At 30.7% G+C, this 11,850-nt stretch overlaps 1 protein-coding gene across 2 annotated transcripts; it reads right to left on the reverse strand.

The window, feature by feature from the left end:
* Positions 1–1,912: 1,912 nt before the first annotated feature.
* LOC120086123 (3-oxoacyl-[acyl-carrier-protein] reductase FabG) lies at positions 1,913–5,739 on the reverse strand. 2 transcript variants are annotated; one of them, XM_039042707.1, is made up of 5 exons: positions 5,337–5,739; positions 4,975–5,174; positions 3,231–3,460; positions 2,577–2,888; positions 1,913–2,060 (listed from the first exon to the last, which is right to left on the reverse strand). In XM_039042707.1, the coding sequence occupies exons 1-4, from the start codon at positions 5,426–5,428 to the stop codon at positions 2,610–2,612; spliced, it is 801 nt and encodes a 266-aa protein (XP_038898635.1). In that variant the 5' UTR covers positions 5,429–5,739; the 3' UTR covers positions 1,913–2,060; positions 2,577–2,609. The 2 variants fall into 2 exon arrangements, with proteins under 2 accessions (XP_038898635.1, XP_038898546.1); XM_039042618.1 differs by having other exon boundaries at positions 1,913–2,069.
* Positions 5,740–11,850: the final 6,111 nt, after the last annotated feature.

Here is an 11,850-nt window from a genome sequence, read left to right on the forward strand (position 1 = left end):
CAGTTACCTCAATCACACTCATCTTCTTCAATATTTTCTAGAAAGACTTGATAAAGTTTATGAAATGATAAAATTTGAATTGGTCTTTATTTTTTACATGAAGAAAATTACAATGGCTTCTCCATTAATGTTCAACCAATAAAAATAGGCAAATGTATCCACAACCTAACATAGATTCTATATTACGACTTCCTTCAGATTAGGTTCTATAATCATATTGTTTGACGCTTTCATTTATGCCTATATACAATTATTGTTACATAGTTAAGAACACAAATTTTTTAAGAAAAGAACAACTTTTGATATGAATCAAGGGACCAATGTAGGGTTAAAAAATTCAACCCTCCATCTAAAGGAATAATGAAAGATCCAAACTCGAGTTGAAGCTTCGAACAAGATCTATGGCTATATATGTCGATCCGTTCAAAGGGTTCAATATCTTAATCAAGAGAAAGTGTTGCTTTATAAGAAACATATGACATATAGAGAATCAAGCAAGGAATGACCAAGAGAATAGAAGTAAAGATGCCAAATGGAAATGAGAGAGTTGTTCCAAGGAGAGTGAGTTCTATAAAGTTAACCTTTTCAATTATTTCTAGAGAGACCAAAGACATCAAAACCATTTCCTCACTCAAAACCATTCCATTATACTATTTGTCTTTTTTTTTTTTTTTTTTTTTTTTTGAAAAGCGGTAGAAAGTTATTTAAGGTGGCTACACGATTGGAACCACTTTAATGAAAGAATAAGTAAAAAATAGTTTTAAAAAAATTAAAAGAAAGCAACAAAAAAAAAAAAAAAACACAAGAATATTCTTGATTTGAAAACTCGAAAACATGAGAAAAACTACAGTTCTATGAAAGAGAAATTCCATTGTATGAAAATATATGTGAAAGGAAGAAAAATGCTATCAATAAAGTCATGAAGGCTTTTTTTCTTTAGTAGATAATATCATACCATTGTACAGTTATGTGAGAAGTTATATTGTCCCACATGCAGACTATGATAGAGTTTCTCTAAGATGTCACATGTTTATTAAGATATAACATCAATTAGGCCTTTACTTGAAAGGCTATAAAATAGCTTTGCTCATTAGCTTGTTTTCTCCTAATTTTGATATCTAATTAAAAAGGGTAGTCTCATTTTACAATTTTATTCAAACATCCATGTAAGATTGCAACTCTGTTCATTGATTCAAGAGTTTCGATTCTTATAACAACCTAATATCTAACTCAATCCTTAGAGTTGATTCGTAAATTAAGTGAATTTATTAGATTTGTAAGTTTAAGGAACCCACGTTCCAGAGATTCTTGGCCCCGTTTTATTAAAGGTATTTGGGCCTCCAACTTGAAGTCGGTGGAATGGGGTTATTAGCTCACATCATGTTTGGAGCTCCAACTATACTACTTGTGTTTGCAATTATTTATAACCTAAAATTCAATATAATAAATATTGTTTTAAAACCCTCTCTACTATAATGTTCACTATTTTCAACTCATCCTCCCTCTTCCTGTTTGCTACAATGTCTACTATTTTCTACCCAAACTAAAAAATCTACTCCCAAATAACAAAAAATATTACAATCCATATACTATAATAACCAACTCGGTGCCTCAAATCCATTTGAAAAAGAAAAATGAGAAGATGATTTTCCAAAAAAAAAAAAAAAAAAAAGAGCCATGGCTTCACCGTTCTAAATCACCAACAAAATATTAAAATAAAAATTAAAAAAAAAATAAAGAAAGAAACTATTAACCAGGAGTTATAGCTAGTATAGTTCAACTGCATAAAATTTATACTATCAACTTCGAGATCAGAAGTTTGATTTTATCCCTCTATAAGTAAATTAAACTGTATTCACAGGTATTAACAAAAAAAAAAAAAAAAAGTTAGTTGAGTTCAAACTCCAAGCCATACTAAAAATGAAACCATCATTATATTATTAAAATTCAAAAGATAAAAGTTTTGGAATAACAACTAAATCTGAAATAATGCCAAAATGTAATGAAAATACAAGAGAAGCAATCAAAATGTTGTTTCCCTCCCTCGTTCACGCCATCACCTGCAAAATCTGTAATAGAGTGAGTACAACATTACATACTCCCTAAGCAGCCCCATGTTCGAGGAGTCGAGATAAAGAGCCTAGATTGACTAGAGAAAACAATGTTTTTTTTTAAAAAAAAAAAAAAAAAAAAAAAAAAAAGTCATTTTTATTTAATATCATTGGATAAAAACGATTTACAATCCAATTTGAAAGTGTTTCAAAATCTATTTAGTGGTTGCCATGCACTTCAATTTTTTCTAAAATAATTTATTTTCAAAATTAAACAATTGAAAAGTAAAACCAAACATACCCAAAATCTACAAAGATTGAATTTGAACCAACAATACAATCTATCTATGTATTGTCATAAAATCGACAATGCTGCTGCCTAAAAATCTGAGGCCTTACAGAATCTCTCATTTATTTAAAGACCATTACTAGCAGTATCTGCATATTGGGCTGATTGATGCTTCTAATCATAAACAAAACAAAATATTGAGGAAATATCATTTAACTAATGGAAGTTGTTCTCACCTGAAATTTGTCCAAGAGCAGCAAATATAAGAGCTACATATATGAGCGCATGCGCGGCCTCACAAGAGACTGTGCCCCATCAACAAATATGGTTGTTCCAGTCATGTACCGAGACCCGTCGCTAATTAGGTAGATGATGGTTGAAGCTATATCATCCTGAACGTCGAGCCATCTTTCCAGCGGGGCTGCATCCTTGACCAGCTTCTTTGCTCTCTCCTTTCCCACTGATACAGGGTATCCATCATCTATGTGTAATCCACGGGCGACCGCATTGACCCTGATATTATGCTTCCCAACGTCCAGAGCTGAAGTCTAGAAAATCCATCATACATGTTATAGCAGGGAACTTTAAAGAGTGATCATGTCATGAAGTTCATCAAACAAAGATCAGATTTTTTCCAATATCATTTTATAAAAATGTCTATAAATAGCTAAGAAAGCCTGACAACACAAATTCTGAACTTGGGTGAATTGTACAAATTTGAGGGGTTTAGAGAAAATTTGAGAATGCAGAGTTGAAAGTCGCCAAGGATTGCAACTTTATCTGTGATTTCATGCTACTAGCTTCCTACACTCGCTTGAACAAGTTTTAGAAATAGTGGTTGGTCAAACAAATTTGTTACAGACATGCTTTCGAATTGCAAACTTACTTACCCGAGCTAACTGTAGTAATCCTGCTGAGCATGATCCATATGCAGCTCCTCCTGGGTACAGTCCCCTCTCAGCACCAATCAAGGAGGTTAAAAAAATCACTGAACCTCCTGATTTCTGGTCCCGCATTCTTTGACAAACAGCCTTCATCAGAAACCATGAAGCCATCAAATTTATCTTAACGATCTTTTTGAATTCGTCTTCAGATAGTTGTAGAGCATCTTGTATGGGACCTGCCTCAAACATTGTGAAGTTTAACGCAATTTACAGAATGATAGCTTTCAGAGAAGTTGTACATCCTAAGTTCCCAACAATCACCATCAGATACCAGAGCTGAGCATTATATCTTGAAGAAAATATAAACCAAAGATCAATGCCATTAAGGAAACAATTGACAAGCACTAAATCTTTCAAGCAAAATGCTTTTCACTTCTATTCTGATTCAGTTCTATAACAAGCATTGTCTCAACTGGCGTGGCTGGATGCAATCCAAACTTGAGGATGGTAAACATACACAAATACCAATAGTATCCAATTTTTTGAAGTGTAGTTTATTTCATTGTAAACCAATTTTGAGTCTCTTAATTGCAAGCTATGACCTCAAAAAACATGGCAAAGATGTTTATGGAAGACTCTAAGGTTCTTCATTGAATCAAAGAAAGGATCAGCAGAATTTCAGCCATATGAAAGACGACTTTCACAACATTAGGCTTTTGATTCACCATTTACTTACAGGAAAACTTCTTTCAAGACTAAACCAAATCAAGATAACATATAGTGACTTCTTTTTATGGTTATTTGTAGACCACTTTTCCAAGCATTAGTTATACCAAACAATAAAAAATCAGCATGCCACTAGGAAAATGGAAGAAATTATATACAGATTCAAAGAAATATAATTAAGACTTAAGAGAGAAACTCCTCTTTCGACTAGCATTTTTAGATTCTTTTCCACTTCACCACCATGGTAAAAGTGAATTCATCAATCATGCAGAAGGCTTTGCTGGTTTTCATTCTTGTCAATGTTCTAGTGGCCTTGAAGCAATTTTTTCCATCAAGAGGTGACGTGCAGCACAGTCGTCAATTCAAATTAAAAGTCAAGTAAAAAATAACAAAAATGCAAAGTTGCAAACTAACATCATTCTTCTAGTTCTAACTAGTACATGAGGTATAAAATTTTCAAGCCTCAAGTCTTAGTGCGTTCTCTCATAAGCACAAGCCTCTTCTACAAGATATGTTAACCCAATGAAGGTGGTGTAGGCTTCAAAGTTAAACGTTTGACGAGGTGTAAGTCTCATAAGCCTTTTAAACATTGATTCTCATTACAGATTTGCATCCATATAAAAACAATAAATCTGAAAACCCCCCATCTAGCTTCAGTTCTAAGCTACGTGAAGAAAAGGAGACCAACAAATATAAACAGTCATTGAGTTAGCCAGAAACTATGGGCAGATAGTTCAGACCAGTCAAGATTGTAGCCGAAGCACCCAAAGAACTGACAAAGTCTTAGTTCAATTTTCGCAAGGGCCTAAACAAAAGCCTAAATCTTTATTCAAATATTAAATTATGCCTAAACAAGAGCCTAAAAACTCTGTTTAGAGACGAATTAACAATTAACTAAGTAATTTAAAAACTAAAACAAGTAAAGCAAAAAATATTTAGCAAACTCTCTATAACAGACAATCTGACTGCATTAATCACATTATGAAACGAAAAGATGTGTGAAAGAGTTAGAGATAGGCTGTACCATCATAAGAATAAGCATGAACAAAAGCATCCAAAGTTCCTAAAATACTACATGCCCTGTTCACAGCCTCATCAAAAGCCACTTCTCTTCCTTCTTCCATGTCCAACCCAACAACCTCAATTGGCAGGACACCCGTTAAGGATGCCACTATCTCCTTACTCGATCTTCGAAGAACATTCTCATTTCCCAATAAAACCAATCTAAACACATCCATGAAAAAGAAGTATACAAGGTTAACAACTGATGAAAAACAAGAAAGAAAAAACCCAATAACCAAAAGTTTCATTACTGCCCTCCATTCCCCTCAATTTCCTCAGTAAACAAACACATAAAGCCACAAAGTTGAAAGTCCAATGCCAAACCTGCAACCCCTTTTGGCAAGATGCAGAGCCAGACTCTTGGATACGTCATCCCCATTGGAAGAAAGCAACACGTTCTTGGTAGCTCTCTCCATCTGTAGAGAGGAAATGGAGCTTCAATTCGTGGGCAAAGAGGGAAAGGTGGTGGAAGTTGACCTGAATGAAGGAATTATGTCAGAGTGAATCGTATTGAAAACCCGAGTGGACAACTGATAGAGACGACGAAGAGGGGATTAAAGAGAAGGGTGTCACAGAAGTCTAGCCGCAAGATTAAGAACAGGGTGGTTTTCTAAATACAGAAAATTGAAACGACCATTGTGGTCTGTGATTTGTCTTCCATTGAGAAAGGAAAAAAAAAAATTAATAGTGTGGCTAATTGAGTCTCGGACTGTACATCACGTTGAAGGCACCAAGAAATTTAAAGAACGGTACTTTTTTGGTTTTTTCTTCAGTTTTTTTCATTATTTGTTTTCTGTTTTTTTTAGGCAATTGTTTTTGTTTATTTAGTTAGGTACATCGTGTGGATGAGATTTCAACCTTCAAGTACATGATTTAAGGTTTCTTTTCGAGGGGTTAAATATATCAAAATGTCACAGATTGATAGACTACTATCATCTATCACTAATAAATATTGATCTATTGATATCTAATATCGATAGATGGTGACATTTTGCTATATTTGAAAATATTTCAATAGTTTGACATATAAAATAATTTTTGTTTTGATTTTATCATTATATTTTAAAATTTTAGGAGAAAAATTTTGCGTTTGCGTATCTTTAAATATTGGATTGTATCCACTAAAACATCAAATTAATTATTTTATCAATTTAAACTCAATTTAGACCTTTCGTAGAATCATGCGTGAAACTATTCTTACCTAATTTATACCTAATTTAAAACACCTAATGCGTGATTTATAACTATTCTTACCTAATTTAATTTAAAACACATAATGAAACTATTCTTCTACCAAGACTACTGAAACAACCCCACACACACACAAAATAACACAATTCTTTATAAACAAGTCAAGAAAAATCGAGAGAAAATAATATTAAAAACTACTCATTTTAATTAAAAAAAAATCGATACTATCCATTTGCTTCCATCGTCTTTCTATAACATTATGTTAACTACTCTTATACATGAGCAAAAATTATACATTAATGATTTTAAAACAATATCTTAACCAGAGTCTAAATTGTTTTACATTTAAAAGTTTAGGATTTTAATTGATGCTATTAATAATTTAAAATCTTAAGTGGTACAACTCCTACAATTTTAAAGGTGTGAATTGATTTTTATCTTAAAATTTTTCAATTTTATGTGAATGTTAAAATTAGATAATGATAAACTTACATGTAATAAGTTGACATAAAATTTCAGAAAGATCAAAATAAAGGAAACGTGACCAAAAAGAACATAATTCAATTGGTATGAAGAATGAATTATCGATCTCAACGTCAGATATTCGATCTTCCGTTTCATGTTGTAAAAAGAAAAAAAGAAAAAAAGCACGCTGGAAACGTGAGCTTGAGTTAAAGTGTAATTAACACGTAATCATTATATTTCTTAGTAAATAAATGGGAAAAACACTAACATGGGGGTAGTTGGGATTACATCTGATGGCATGAATAAAACGTGCATTCCTAAAATGATTCTATTTTTTGTTTTGTGACAACCCTTTATTTATATTCTCTATTTTACCCTTCCACCAATACATAAATAGCTCTTGAGAGCATAATTGATTACTATAGTCTATAAATTATAATAGTCTTTGTTTGGATACAGATTATTTTAGTCTAAATTGTACTCTATGTATTTAAGGTACAGACTAAAATTTTTAGTCTAGATTATAATAATTTGTATAGAATGTAGGTTATTTTTGTCTGTTTTTCTACTAATATTTATATTATACAAGTAATAGTATCTTAAATATCATATTTTCTTAGCCACATAAATTAAACGAAGATATTTATTGATTTGTGCATCACTCAATTGATTAAAGCATATATTTATAATCAAGAGATAAGAAAAATGGTAATTACAATAGGTAGTACTTGTAGTGCTAATAATTAAGTGTATAGTATCATCTTTAAAGAATTTTAAATATAGTAAAATTTATAGTGATAGACTCTATAGACTCCTATTAGCAGTACAATATATCACTAATAGAGTCTAAGAGCTGAATCTAAATTTTACTAAATTTACAAATTCTTTTGCATTGTGTACTATCTCCTAATACTTTGGGCATATAGTTATATTTGTGAATCCCTCTAAAAAATTTGGATACTCAAACTTATATAATTATTAAAATTGGACCGCTTAAACTTTTATTTAATTACATGATTGGGTTGTTTTTTAATATATATATTTTTTTTTTGTTTCGTAATTTGTTTGTTTCTTGTATAGAACTAGATAAAAGTCTGAATTTCCCTACATTTCTTTTTTATCTTTATCATACCGTCCATACACCAGTTTCAGTATTTGAAGCTCAATTTTAACAATTACAGTCTATAAGTTCGAAGATTTGTTTAGTATCATTGATTTCATTTTTTAAGAACTAAGCTGCAAAAAATAAAATAAAATAAAATACAAAAAGAATAATATGAGAAGGAGGAAAGAAAAAAAATTACCTTTCTGAGTTTAGTTTCCATTTAGTCCCTATATTTCAAAATGTTACATAAATTGATCTCAACAGTGTTTTAAATACAAGTTTGTTTGATTTTCTATACTCAAAGTGTTTCTATATTAATATCAAGTTACTATAAAAGAAGACTATTAAATATTATGAACTGGTCGGTGGAGGTGATTTTCAGAGTTGAGCATATCAAAGAGAGTCATCGGAGTTAGTAGTCGAAGGTGATCGTTGCTGAAATTGGGGGTCAGAGGTAGTTTTTTCTGGAGCTGGGCACCGAAGTTGATCGCATAGGTATGCCTGGAGATGATCGTCGAAGTTAGTCGCGGGAGGTGGTTAGTTGAAATTGGGCGCAAAGGGTGGGTCTTCAATAGAGTCGGTCACTAGAGTGATCGGTTGAAGTGATTGTCGAAGTTGGTCACGTAGGTGGCTGTTAGAGGTAATCGTTAGAGTTGGCCACTGGAGATAAATCGTCAAAGCTAGTCATCAGAGGTAGTCGTCATCGACATTGGGCATCAAAGGTGGTCTTCGCTGGAATTAGTCACTAAAGAGATCATAGAAGGTGATTGTTTGAGCTAGTTATTAGAGGTAGTCATTAGAGTGTTGGGGTTTATGCTCTAAATCTCATGGTTCGTAATGAATAAATAATTTTTTAAAAAATAAATTAATCAGTTATTTTATTCGACATTTAGATTGTGTAACTCAATTCAATAAACTAAGATCCAAAGTTATTTTATATAACTTGAACAATATGTGGTTGACATATAGATAAATTATGTTCAAGTAATAATCAAATAAATCAATCACCTATTAGAGAAATATAAAAATTGAAAACTCAAATATTTATTTGACACTAAATTGAAAGTTATTTAATCCATTATGTTAAATACTTATGACGAATCTATTTGACACATAATTGAGAGTTCATGAAATTTATTAGAAACTTTTTAAAATTCAGAGACCTATTAGACACAAACTTGAAAGTTTAAAAACTAAATTTATAATTGAAAAATTATACTTTCCATTGAGATTAACATTTAGATCATTGAGTTTTCAAATTGGACACTCTAGCTTATAGGGTTTGAGTTTAGAACTATATATTACGGAAATTGACGTAATAATATTTTTTAATTAAAAAATATATTCATTTGTCTAGTTGGCAAATAGTTTGAAATTTTAATTTGAAAAATAAAGTATTGTAAAAATTAAAATGGCTTAACATATTAAAAATATTAAAAAAAAAACCTAAATAAATATCTTTTTTACACTAATTTCTGCTCTTCTTCTAAGCTTTCTTCTTCCCTTGCCCACATTTTCTTCGATTTTTGAGGATATTCTACCATTCAATTTATCCTCTCTCTCCTTTATTAATTTATTTTTGTTATTGTTGTTGTTATAATTAGCATTTTGGCACCGAAGAATATAAGATGAATTTGATTTCATTGTTAACGGAATATTTTTCATATTTTTTTTATATTTTTTATTTTTTGAGATTTGTAAAACTCTAGTTTTTTTTTTTTCCTTTTATTCTCTATTTTATTTTTTAATCGTTTATTTTTAGTTGAGAGGGTGAATGTTTTTATTAGATTTTTTTAGATAATCTCACAAACTTAATCCACCAACTTTTTACATAAAAATTGAGATATATTTAATGGACTTCACAAGTTTTCTTTTTTTTTTTTTTTTGCTCATCTTTTCCTTTTTCGAGTTTTTAAGTATTTTATTTTATTTAAGACAGCAGATATATTATTTCTCTCCAAAAGATATAGAAAACAAATTACGCATTTCAATCCCTTTCCCTCGTTTTTTTTTCCTTTTTCAATTTACTTTCAATTTTATCTTTTAACTAAAAAAGAAAAACACTCCATTTTGTTTTTGTCTTTTCTCTCTCTTTTGTTTTCCATTGTTTTATTTTTATTTGCGAAGGGGGGCATTTTTTCTAATTTTTTAGCGGAATCCCACTAGATGTCTACGGGGTGGAGCGAGACCGGGATGTCATTCCCCATCTCCGTTCCTGTTCCTCATTTCATTCTCCATTCCCATAAAATTCTCCACAGGATCGGGACAGAGATTTCCAGCCAGTAATTTTTTTCTGTTACTTTTTTTTTGTTGTAAAAAGTCAATTAATTTAAATTACTAATGTGAGCAAATTTTAATTAAATAATTAACTTCATTACTAAATTATTTACGAGGGTTAGTTTTGAATGACAATTTGAATTTAAAGATAAATTACTCAAATTTTGGCCTAAAAAACTAATTAATTTTTTTAGTAGAAATAAATAAATATAAATCAAATTATTCACATATAAAATCTAAATTTAAACCTTCAATTTAAACATATTCATTATCTTTCTCAATAAATAATCAAATTTGAAATTTAAATGTAATATTTATATAATAATAATAATAACATAACATTAGATAATTATACTAAATAAATATGTAAAAGCTAATCGGGACGGGGACGGGTCGGGGACAGGGAATGCATTCCCCGTCCCCATTTAGCTCACGGGGAATTTTTTTTCCCCACTCCCTTCCACATTCCCCGCCTAATCGGAGAATCCCCACCAGCGGGGCCCCGTCCCTGTGGAGAAATTGAACATCTCTAAACCCCACAAACTAAATTTACCAATTTTTAACATAAAAATTAAGATAGAATTATTGGACTTCACATATTGTTTTTTGTGTGAAAAGAATAATATAATAGTTTGCACATCTTTTAAAGTAACCCCACAGATGTTGTTTTTGTGGATATTTCAAATGTTTCAGATAGATGTTAACCTTTGTATATTCCAAATATTGTTTTTATTTTCTTTTAATGAAGAAACCTAAATCATTTTTATATGTTGGGTGACTAAAAAATGAATAAAGATAATCTATACCTAACAAACAATGCAACTACACACATACAATACTTACAAGTATAAAGTATTTTTCCAAATTAACAATGACAGAAGCAAAAGTCAATACAATATCAGGTTCTGCAAACTTAATTAAAGGGTTTGAAAAAGCAAATATTATTTTGCCTAGAGGAACAAAATTTACAATTGACAATGCATTGTTCTCTAGTCAATAAAAAAGAAATCTACTTAGTGTTAAAGATATACATTGCAATGGTTATCATATTGAGACTGATAAAAAGAATAATATGGAGTATTTTTATATCATATCTACTGTCTCATATGAAAAACATATAATGGAACAATTGCCTATATCTTCTGGATTATATTATACTCATATACGAGTAATTGAAACATATGCAATAATGAACCTGAAGTTCATGAATCCAGACATATTTACATTTTGGCATGACAGATTTGGTTATCCAGGGTCTATAACGATGAGAAAAATTATTGAGAATTCAAATAGACATCCATTGAAAAGCCAGAAGATTCTTCAGTCTAATGAATTATCATGTGATGCTTGCTCTCAAGGAAAATTAATCATTTGACCATCACAGTTAAAGTGGGGACTGAATCATCTACATTTTTAAAACGAAATCATGGTGATATATGTGGACCTATTAACCCACCAAGTGGACCATTTGGATATTTTTTGGTATTAATAGATGCATCCAGCAGATGGTCACACATGTGCTTATTATCAAGTCGAAATCTTGCATTTGCAAGATTACTTGCTCAAATAATTAAGTTAAGAGCACAATTTCTTGATTATACAATTAAGACCATTCGTCTTGATAATGCTAGTGAATTTACATCCCAAGATTTTAATAGTTATTGTATGTCAATTAGAATAAGTGTTGAACATATTGTAGCTCATGTTCATACACAAAATTTTTTAGCAAAATTATTCATAGAACGTTTGAAGCTAATTGTTAGATCATTGCTTATAAGAGCTAAACTTCCTACATTAATA

Source organism: Benincasa hispida, chromosome 1, assembly GCF_009727055.1.
Source record: "Benincasa hispida cultivar B227 chromosome 1, ASM972705v1, whole genome shotgun sequence".
NCBI classification, from domain to species: Eukaryota; Viridiplantae; Streptophyta; class Magnoliopsida; order Cucurbitales; family Cucurbitaceae; genus Benincasa; species Benincasa hispida.

Bases quoted from the DNA above. Each gene is read 5' to 3' on its own strand.
- LOC120086123 (XM_039042707.1), bottom strand. From the start codon at position 5,428: ATGGAGAGAGCTACCAAGAACGTGTTGCTTTCTTCCAATGGGGATGAC. The intron at 5,175-5,336 runs GTTTGGCATTGG...GGATGTGTTTAG, and splicing joins CTTGCCAAAAGGGGTTGCAG to ATTGGTTTTATTGGGAAATG. The intron at 2,889-3,230 runs GTAAGTAAGTTT...TGGATTTTCTAG, and splicing joins GATTACTACAGTTAGCTCGG to ACTTCAGCTCTGGACGTTGG.